This window comes from Magallana gigas, chromosome 2 (genome assembly GCF_963853765.1).
Source record: "Magallana gigas chromosome 2, xbMagGiga1.1, whole genome shotgun sequence".
Lineage (NCBI taxonomy): Eukaryota > Metazoa > Mollusca > Bivalvia > Ostreida > Ostreidae > Magallana > Magallana gigas.
Window position 1 is genome coordinate 14240589 of NC_088854.1, and position 10674 is coordinate 14251262.

The 10674-nt window shown below is 35.2% G+C and overlaps 4 protein-coding genes across 5 annotated transcripts in view; 1 reads left to right on the forward strand and 3 right to left on the reverse strand.

Moving 5' to 3' along the window:
* Nucleotides 1–1232, forward strand: part of LOC136272744 (putative inhibitor of apoptosis) — a gene marked incomplete at its 3' end in the record, with an annotated part of 4402 nt that extends 3170 nt beyond the window's left edge. Inside the window, 1 exon segment of the mRNA XM_066075153.1 lies at nt 602–1232. Coding sequence (XP_065931225.1) covers nt 602–765 — 164 coding nt within the window.
* Nucleotides 1–5820, reverse strand: part of LOC105347104 (sushi domain-containing protein 2) — a 25485-nt gene extending 19665 nt beyond the window's left edge. Inside the window, exon 1 of the mRNA XM_066075157.1 lies at nt 5422–5820. Coding sequence (XP_065931229.1) covers nt 5422–5686 — 265 coding nt within the window. The 5' untranslated portion in view covers nt 5687–5820. The remainder of the gene's footprint in view (nt 1–5421) is intronic.
* Nucleotides 1748–3497, reverse strand: LOC136272745 (putative nuclease HARBI1). The gene is made up of 2 exons (XM_066075154.1): nt 3271–3497; nt 1748–2907 (listed from the first exon to the last, which is right to left on the reverse strand). Exons 1-2 carry the CDS (start codon nt 3414–3416, stop codon nt 1896–1898), a joined length of 1158 nt encoding a protein of 385 aa, XP_065931226.1. The 5' UTR covers nt 3417–3497; the 3' UTR covers nt 1748–1895.
* A 116-nt stretch (nt 5821–5936) lies between the features above and the next one.
* Nucleotides 5937–10674, reverse strand: part of LOC105331984 (sushi domain-containing protein 2) — an 18240-nt gene continuing 13502 nt past the window's right edge. For both annotated transcript variants that reach the window (XM_034448090.2, XM_066075158.1), the window contains 10 exons: nt 9974–10119; nt 9155–9439; nt 8773–9068; nt 8363–8506; nt 8019–8183; nt 7713–7871; nt 7452–7577; nt 7088–7333; nt 6330–6720; nt 5937–6164 (listed from right to left, as the gene is read on the reverse strand). In XM_034448090.2, the coding sequence (XP_034303981.2) occupies nt 6074–6164; nt 6330–6720; nt 7088–7333; nt 7452–7577; nt 7713–7871; nt 8019–8183; nt 8363–8506; nt 8773–9068; nt 9155–9439; nt 9974–10119 (2049 nt within the window). In that variant the 3' untranslated portion in view covers nt 5937–6073. The remainder of the gene's footprint in view (nt 6165–6329; nt 6721–7087; nt 7334–7451; nt 7578–7712; nt 7872–8018; nt 8184–8362; nt 8507–8772; nt 9069–9154; nt 9440–9973; nt 10120–10674) is intronic.

A 10674-nucleotide genomic window follows, 5' to 3' on the forward strand; every position in this document is an offset into this window, starting at 1 on the left:
AAGGAATCTACTGAATATGAGCCAAAACCAAAGAGAAAAAGGTCAAATGAAGTTGTTGAAGTCCTTAAAAATTTCATGGACACCCAACAGAAAAGGTATGATGACGAGTGTCAAAGAAAGGAGAAAATGCACAATGAACGCATGGAAATCTTTGGCGGTTTCCTTGAGTTGCTTAAAAAAGGAGCCAATGATGCAAAAAAGTAGAATGGTTTAATTGTTCAAAACATAGAATACTGGCCTTATAGGGTGTATACCTATCCAATGCTGATTTGTTGTGATTTTTTTCCCTTCATACCGGTATTTGCTCAATTTTTTTTAACAGAACACATGATTACAAGTAAACTCTCAGTCTGTATATAGTGGTATGTAAAAATGGGATGCCAAATGTGATAATTAGAATCTTGAAACAACACACCCCCCCCCCAAACAAAAACAAAAAAAATTTTTTTGTTTCAACTGACGATTATTTGCATTAAAATCTATACTTTTCTGTAATACTTCCATAATTATATTTTTCTTGTTTGTATCAATAGCAAATGCATTTTGGTTTGGTTTCAAATTTTGTATGTCGCATGTATTATTGCAAATTTATGTTTTACAGATACTGATGTTTGCAAGATATGCATGGAAGATGAAAATAAAATTGAATGTGCATTTGTTGAGTGTGGCCACATGTTGGCATGTAGAAGTTGTGCCAGTAAACTAAAATCTTGTCCAGTATGCAGGTCTGAAATACAACAGGTTTTAAAACTGTACAAGCCATGAAATTTTAAGAGTACACGCACAATACAAGGACATGTTAACTGGAGTTACATTTAATATGTGTAAATGTACAATAGTTTAAACAAAATATGTTCTCACTTTGAAATTTAAAACAGATAACTATTAAAATTAAGAAATTCTCTATTTAAATTCACAGTTCATTATTTTTGTATGTGTCTATCTGGTAAAACATTTTAAAAAAGGAAGATTTTCCAGAACTGTAATTTTAAAATGTGAATTTAGAGTGTAATCAGTAATTGCATTATTGTTTGTGTTTTTTACAATGTGACAAGGCCAATTTGAAAACATTCTTGTGTACTTTACTTGTAGTTCAAGTTGTTCCATTGAAATGCTATTTTTTACTAGTCAAAATTGTCCTTGTACTTTTTCTGGCAGATTTGATTGTTCTGTTGATGATTTTTGTGATGCATCTGAGTGCCATTTTTACATTCTTTACGCATAATGTTTTTTGTTAGAGAAAATACTCGATTCCTTATTTTTAGGATTGTTAAAAATATACATTGTTTTTGTGATATCTTGGAGAAAATACTCGATGTCTTCTTTAGATAGATATTGTTTTTTGTTATATCAGAGAAAATACTCAATTTCTTACTGATACTTTTGTTTAATAAAAACTATGGTACATATACAATACATTGTTCTTTGTTGAAAATTTTCACTTTGATTAAAAGTTAATTAACTTAGTCTTTGTTTTCATGCTCAAGTGTTATTAAAAAAAATCAATAATCTAATCTTTAGACTAGATCGTACATGTCATTATTATATACAGGGTTATTTTTGCCCATCTTTTTTTCACCCAATATTACTAAAGCATGTTTTATCAGTTTCAAATATGCCTATAGTCAATTTTCACTATATAATGTTTGTAATCTTTTTTAATATGACCCTTTTAAAATTCACCCATCAACTGTGAGCAAAAATTTCCTTGTATACAGTAATCATATTAAGAGTTTAAATCGGCATGGATTAATGATGCTTTAATGAGTTTTTCCAAACAACACATAAATGTTACAAAATTATGTCTTTGTAATTTAAAAGTACATTATTTTGCAATTACATGACACGCCCGGGCAAGAAAGAAATCTTTAAAAAGGTTCAAACACTTCTTAAGTTCAAAGACTGTTTGCAATATTATCGCGTTTGGCATTTGCTTCAGCATTTCCACCTGCCTGATTTCTCGGCAGAGGATTATAATTTACCGCATTATCATCTTCGAAGTAGTCTATCATTTCATCTTCGTTCAGAATACAAATATTGTGTAGAATGCAGCAAACAATAATTAAGTCAACAGCAGTTTCAACTTTGTGAGTGTCTACATATTGTAATCTTCGAAATCTACCTTTGTACACACCAAATGCACGCTCAACTGTTACTCGGGTAGTTGACAGGCATGTATTATAGTGGCGTTGAGTTGGGGTTAAATGTCCATTATCTCTGTAAGGGGTCAATAGCCAATTCCTGAGAGGATATGCAGCATCCCCTATAATGTGAGCATCACCACACCTCGCGGGTCCATTTTCCCAGAGATCAGATGTTCTCAGCACCCTTGCATCATGACAACTGCCAACGCTACCTGCAACAACATGTGTGAACCGCATATCTTCCCTACATACTGCCTGCAAAATCACAGAGTGGTACCCTTTTCGATTGACATATTTCGGGTGTTGCTTTGGTGCTTTTATTTTTATATGTGTACCGTCAATAGCACCTAACACACCTGGGAAGTTAGCTTTCCTTTCAAAACCATCTAAAACTTCTTGCCTGTGAACTCCTTCTTGGGGCCACGTAATGAACTTTGTTTTTAAGTAAGTCAAGAAAACATGAAAAACACGATTTCTACATCGTACCACAGAAACTTCAGCAATATCAAATCTGTCGGCAATACGGTTTAGTGTTTCTTGGCTTGCAACGTACCATAATACGATTAGAAGTTGCTTGAAAATAGGTATATGCTCTCTGCCTCCTGTCCAACTTGGAAGAAGCACTTGATACATCTGAATATTTTCACAAATAGTTTCAAAGGTTGTTCTTGTCACTCTAAAGAAACGTTTAAAATCATCCAAAAGGTACTGAGGTACTACTTCATCCACGTATCCACTTATCTTAATTTTCTCCTGGCGGGCACTGAAAGAAAAGGTAAACTAGAGGTAAAAATGTTATTATTTTTTCAAGTAGTTGCTAGGTTCTAAAATATAAAATTTGAGTATAGTTGTTGTTTTGTACATTCACTTTCTAACCTACTATAGGCCTACATGTTTTAGTTGTGTATAAATAATCTTTTATTTTCAGTTTCGGTTAATTTATTATCATTTTTGAAGAATGCAAAAATGGGAGGGGGGGGGGGGGGGGCTCAACCAACTCCCCCCCCCCCCCCCCCCCCTTTTCGAAAGGAGACAGTAACCCCCCACCCCCTCGAAATTACATCACCTAACAAAAACTCGCTTTATAGTTAAGGAACGCGCATTAATTAAAGAGTCATGCACTTACGTTGATGAAGCAACTATTGCGGTAATTGATTCAGCATCGTAGGTGTTTTGATTATCCTCATCGTCATCATCCAGTTCAGCGACGAGAAATAAAATCAATGTATTGTCCGCCATGATGTTTACCCGGAATATCCTCGTACATTTCATTGGTACAGTGCGAATAGGACGTTCGGGATGCGTTCCGGACAGACGAAAGAAATACACCCTTAGAGATGTTTTTCTTCTTTCATATGTAGTTTTTACTTTGTTTTGTTGAAGAAGGGACGGGTCGTCCCGAAAATTTGACAATATTTTACTTTATTGTTCGTGTCGTTGGTTATTATACCCCCCGCAAACGAAGTTTGGGGGGGGGGTATATAGGAATCACCTTGTCCGTCTGTCCGTCCGTCTGTTAGTCCGTCCGTCTGTCTGTGCAATCGTGTCTGTGCAATCGTGTCCGGTCCATATCTTTCTTATGGAGAAACATTGGAAGTTCTTACTTCATACAAAGATCGCTTATGACCTTAGGGTGTGTCATGACCTTGACCCAAGGTCATTCGGGCAAGGTCAAAGTCACTGGCAGAAAAAATACGAAATTCGTGTCCGGTCCATATCTTTCTTATGGAGAAACATTGGAAGTTCTTACTTCATACAAAGATTGCTTATGACCTAAAGGTGTGTCATGACCTTGACCCAAGGTCATTCGGGCAAGTTCATGGTCACTGGCAGAAAACATACAAAAATTCGTGTCCGGTCCATATCTTTCTAATGGAGAAACATTTGAAGTTCTTACTTCACACAAAGATTGCTTATGACCTAAGGGTGTGTCATGACCTTGACCCAAGGTCATTAGGGCAAGGTCAAGGTCACTGGCAGAAAAAGTGCAAAATTTGTGTCCGGCCCATATCTTTCTTATGGAGAAACATTTGAAATTCTTAATTCATACAAAGATTGCTAATGACCTATGGGTGTGTCATGACCTTGATCCAAGGTCATTTGGGCAAGGTCGTTGGGAAAAATAGTGCAAAATTCGTGTCCGGTCATTATCTTTCTTATGGAGAAGCATTGAATGTTCTAACTTCACACAAATATTGCTTAGGACCAAAGGGTGTGTCATGACCTTGACCCAAGGTCATTTGGGCAAGGTCAAGGTCACTGGCAGAAAAAGTGCAAAATTTGTGTCCGGTCATTATCTTTCTTATGGAGAAGCATTGAATGTTCTTACTTCACACAAATATTGCTTATGACCAACAGTTTTAAAAAAAAATAGAGCAGTTGTTATTTAAAGAAAATAGACGGTGAAATAGATTCATCCAATATTTTCTATAACTGGAAAAATACACGCATTATGATTTTTATCTTAGCGGGGGTATCACAGTACCTCTAGTTTTTAGTACTTTTTTATATCTCATCCTATAACCGTGTATCTTTTGATCTGACACTATAGATAACGAGTGTTGTTGGTTTGTCAGTGCTATATATATATATATATATATATATATATATATATATATATATATATATATATATATTTATGTGTGTGTGTGTGTGTGTGTGTGTGTGTGTGTGTGTGTGTGTGTGTAATATACAATATTAGAAGTACTCTCTTTACCCGAGGAGCTGGAGAAAACAGTGCCCCACGGAGACAGTATTCTAATCAAAATTATGCATTTCATTGCTGACAGTCCTTGAATACAGATGAACTGCAAAACCATTATGTCCAAATTCACATCTTTATAAAACAACCATAGTTCAGCATCAATAGATCCCCAGCTTAAAGAGGAGTCTACAGACTTCTTTAAATTGCACATCATAATCCAACCGACCTAAATTGTTACTAGCTGCCCCTTTTAATTGTTGACATATACCTCAAGAGTGAAATGGCTTGTAGTGGATGTTTTTCTAAGTATATTGAAGCATATATGAAAAAAAGCGTCCATCCATTGCGAGAAGTTTAAAATATTCGTTTCTTTTTTTTTTTGGTTTAACCTGAAAAACATCCCTCGAAAACAATATGATTTTGCATTTCTGCGCAAGGTTCTTGAAGCATGAACAAATTCGACATTCCAAATTTTGTCTTTAAGAGCTTGGGATACATGGGATCCCAGCATAGAAGTAACGCTGTTAAATGGGCTTGGCGTGTCAATATTATTTTCTAAATAATTTCCTGTACCTTGATTCATGTTGGTGGGAACATGTGACGACAACGCACTTGGTGCGTCCGGGATGGGGTTAACTATGGGCGGCATGTTGTGAGAAATCATCCCGCTCCGTGACATTCCTTGGCCTGCTTCAGTTGACGCCTGTGTCGCTGGTGTTGGAGGAGCCGCTGGTGTCGGAGGAGCCGCTTGTGTCGGAGGAGCAGTAATATTTAAGCTGTCTACAACGGGCTGTCTCACTTGACCTCCTCGACGATTTCCTCGACGACGTCGAGGCATCTTTTTTCAAAAAATAATTAAAATCAACTGATAATGGAAAAACACCGGTTTTTACTTATATTTTTAATTTTGATAAAAACCTTTTTTTTTAAATAAATGACATGTACATTATTCTAAAAAAAAATGTGAACACAAAAAAAGGGAAACAAGCTGTAGAACACATGCCGGTATTGTGATTATTATAGATATTCATTTGAAAACATGTAGTCAACATGTAGTCAATCCTCAATAAATTGCATTTTCTTACAATTATATGAATGAACATAAGTAAATTAATAAACAATGATAATAAACACTTTAAAACGGACAGTAAGTTTTTGATAATATATCAATCATTATTCATGTAAGACTTAATATAAAAAACTTTATTTTGAAAAAGCATTTTGTCTAATAATCATAGACTGAGTATCCATTTAGGTATGACAGTTTTCCAAAAGGATATTGAGTTGATTCTTGTCTCCTGTTGTTTTTATATAGTCTGAAAAATAATGTTGATTTTGTCATAAAAATATCTCGATCGAAAAAATTACTTATAATTGACTATGTGAAATAAATTGTATATAGGACCTAATTATTACTAGTAAATAACTAATTACGAACAGTAACCTCTAAAATTTTGATAGATTTCGGATAAAGATCTTACCTATAAAGTACAACAGCAATTATCACGATGATAATGACGACCAGCACCACAACACAGATAGTGATGACGTAGTTATGACGCGAGCTCCCTTCTATCTCGTTATCCGTCCTATCGGGAGAGGCTGACATTTCGATGCTTGCCGTCGGTTCTGTCATAAGTTCTATTGAAGTTGTTACCGCCTTTGTTGTCATTGTAGTAGAAATTGGTACTATTGGAATACATTTGATGTTGCTTAAGTTACCCCACGATCCATTATAGCACTGAATATTACCACTTTTGCCTGTCGCCTCATAGCCATGAAAGCATGATAAGGTGGCATTTGAACCTTCAAGCGTGTTTGTTGCATTCCAAACACCCCCAACAACAGATGGTAGATCTTCACAGCTCTTTACTATTACAAAAGAATACATTTATTTCCAAATTTAATGCTTATAAATACATTTCAATTTGGCTTCTTACATTTGCATTTAGATATAGCGACCAAGATAATTCAACAATTCTAACAATTATTATACATGTATCGTACCAGTACATTATCCTTTTTAATCCGAAAACGTTTGTGTGTGTGTGTGAGTGTGTGTGTTAGAATTAGCGGTGTCATTTCCCTTTTTATATGTTTGAAGAAATTCACTTTGCACTTTTCACTAAATAATGAGTGTAAATTAACTATACACAATTGAACTTCAGTGTATTGTCGCAACTGCAACTGCCAATCAATTAAAAACTTACATTTGATGAAAAATTACTATTTAACTCACTTTTACTAGAAGATGCAAGTGAAGAATTAAAGATAATCAACAGTTCCACAGTTTCTGTTGCAAATTCGACCGAATCTGTTAGGGTGAAATCAAATGCACACTCTCGGCTTGTCCCACACACCTCTACAACTTCCGGGGGAAGGTTTGTGGGTAGAATAAATGTCGGTCGGAATCTCGGTAGTTGATAGTCACTAAAAGATTTTCCAGGTTCATAACTAAACAACGAAATATCCCCCGTAATTCTCCCTGTAATAAAAATACCAAGACTTAGTGTGATCATAAAGTCAAGAACTTGTATATATGATGTATAAAAAAGCACTTTATAAGTCTTAATTGTTCCAAAAAGTTCAGATAATCATTTTACACGATAAGCCAAAATCATAGTGAATCGTCTCCGAGGTTGAGTTTGTTAATAATATTTCCTCTGATGGCTTCCTCAGGTCATTATCTGGATTCTCATCAAAATCGCCAAGAAGACCCCTCAGACTCCCTTTAAAAAATAAACATTTTAAAACTATACCCCCTGAAAACATCCGAGTAATCAAAACGTACATGGATTTATGAATAATGAACTATAATTATAACAAATGTCTTTCTGTTTTTCCACGACAAAGACAATACTAACCAGCGAGTGTTTTGTTTCCAACAACAGGGAGTATACTCAGCACTGCAGGGCTCGCTATGGCTCTGAACGCGATCCCAATCTCAGTAAAAGACACTATGAACTCCTTTTTCGTCGTGTTAAGATTGGGCTGATTGGATGTCATTTGCACGACGAATATACCTAGTTAATTATAAAATGAACAACACTAGATAATAGCCACATTATTAGTCAGTGTTTATGAGTTTAAAAGTAATTGTTACAAGTCTAGCATTTTAAAATATATAGTTTAATAAACATGCAAGGTAGCTTACGTTTTTGGACAGTTACCTGGGAATTGGTGAACATTTGATTCATCAAAGTCAATAACATCTCCGTTAACTAACAGGTCTGCTGTTCTGATAGAGTTTAGACGAACCTCAACAATATCAGACCCAGAGGTGCTGAAATGTCGGGACACGAATGCGGTACACACACTTGCATCCACCAAGTCACCTGTTATAATTTTTTTTAAATATTATTACCGTCTTCTAAAAGGCAATCACTGTTTAAATGTGTGAAAGAATTCCCAAAAGAGTTTCAATAGTGTTATTTTACTTATAGAATTTTTAGTAAAAATTATCTTTTATATTTTAAAATTATTGTAAATTAGAAATAATTTTCATTCATTTTACCATTTTCTTTACGAAACTGTTCAAATCTGATTTGGCTTTGAAAAGTTCCGTCCGTGGTTTTCATGTACACGAATTCCCCAACACCATTGAATGTATAGCTGTATCCGTCTAAGGTGGTGATATGGGGGTCACCGTTTGTCCTGGCTGCGTAGAAAATAATATTATTATATCATTAACAGGGCTGGATGGTTGTGGCCATGTTTAGACTTGTTAAATCTCATTTATAAGAAGAGCCCTGTATAAAGATATAGAAAAACACTAAAATCTTTTTTCTTTACTAAATAACAGTTTATAGCTTCACAAATCTTATCTAAAAATTTAATGTAGATCTTGACTTGTGGTTAGTTTGTGGACCACACTGCCTCCTTAACCCAAATTGTCAACAAAACACTTCTTCTACTGACACGTACCAGGCCTCGGGGGTTCGTAGTTGACACAGGAGCTGTATTTTCTTTGTTTGATGTATTGAGGACATAAATTGTTATTTGCATTAATAATGCCATCGCTAGGATCATTCTGTTCCTTCTGGGAATACCGACAACAGTGTAGAAATGGGAGAACATCAAAGTAGAAATTGGAGAGATAGGGAAGAACTTCCGGTCCCCCAAGATAGTGGTATCTCTGTACGGACCCTCCTTCTCTGAGTCGTGAATCAATCAGATTCTTGTCCGCGTCATAACAGCACAGATTGTCGATTCCATCGGGGCTGGTCAGTAAAAAGTTTAAGTGAATTGAAGTTAATTTACAAAATTTCACTACCATACCTTTGGACAAGGATAAGAAATATCTCACCCAGCTTGAGCCAATCGAATACAGTGCGCTGCATCTCGTCTGTGTAGACAGTTTCCAGTACGGGAAAATTGCGAGTTTCTGTTGAACATGTTGCAATCCGGATCCGGTTGGAATCGCACAATATCCAAGAGAGCTTGGTCTAACGTGCAAGGACATGGTTGAACATCATCAGATGGGAGTGGTGGCAACTTTGCTTCCGAATTTAACCAGTTTTTACATGATTGGTTTGCCTGGTCAAATGTTAAGGCTAACGGGAATATGTCTGACCAAATTCCTCTCTCAGACCTATAGTTTTATGTTAAATAAAATTGGATTTGAATGTAAAATCTATGATTAAAAAAATTCACTGCTTTTATATACATGTATTTTATAATCTCTACCAATCTTTCAAAATACTGTGGAATCATCATTGCTCGTGGGGGGCCAATGTTCGTGGTTTTCGTTGGTAACCCTTGCCCAGTAATTTACATCCCCATGAACGTATATACAAGCATTTGCTTAATATGTATTAAAATTATCTCGAACTTGCTACCAACAAAATTGCGTCTGCACGAACCAGGAAAATTTTGGCTTCCCATGAACATTGACCCCTACGAGTGAAAATGATTCCACAGTAATCTATAGATTCGTATGCGTTAGTTTTCTTCCAATCATACGAGGGGTGATCCAGGTCAAGAAACTAGTACATTCTTACCATTAAATTATACTTCTTATACTGATATTTAACATTTATTCTGGGGAGAAAACATGGAATTATTTTTACAGCGAGACTTCTGATCAGACGGTAAGTATAAAAATAAGGCAGGGTAGGTAACTCACTGATCAATTCTGATAGTTTCAGCCGTTACTCTTATTGCCATAGGATAACCATTTCCAGTCAAGTAGACCTCGGCTGAACCTTGTAGACGATCTACTGCTTCATTAAGAACATCTCTCTTCCATATTAAACGACGATCATTGTTTTCCTGAAGCAGTATATGGATATTGGTTATCATAAAATGATACAACACGAATATGCTTATATAATGTAATATTTACATTTTCAAGTGCCTTTATCTGTGATAACATACAAATCGATTTTGTACTATACAGTCCAATAAATTCAAATACTAGTAACGTGTTGTATGGGATCAAGCGGAGTTTTCATAATTAATATTCTAATATTTAATCGTACAATTGATGAAAACTATATGAATATAAGTAAAAAGGAATCATTCTTTGAATATAATGAGGTGTTGATTTCGTTCGGAGCTTGATCAAATCTATCACAAAGCCCTTCGGACATTAACCCTTCATGCTTTAATGGATTGGATCACGCCCCGACCAAAATTATGACCTCAAAATTTTAAAAGAGTTCCTTAAATATATCCATAATTGGTGATAACTTTATATCATTTTATATTAATGTTGTATGTAAGAAACTCTGGAATCAATTCTATGAATTGTAGAATTAGAAAATTTTTAAACTTCTGTAATGCTTTTTTAAAAATGTAATTAACATGTGTAGCAGTTTCATTTTA

What these genes read in the sequence shown, in the direction of transcription:
- LOC136272745 (XM_066075154.1), bottom strand. Translation starts at nt 3,416, where the DNA reads ATGAAATGTACGAGGATATTCCGGGTAAACATCATGGCGGACAATACA. An exon ending in GCAATAGTTGCTTCATCAAC is followed by an intron (nt 2,908 to 3,270) that starts GTAAGTGCATGA and finishes CTTTTCTTTCAG; the next exon opens with TGCCCGCCAGGAGAAAATTA.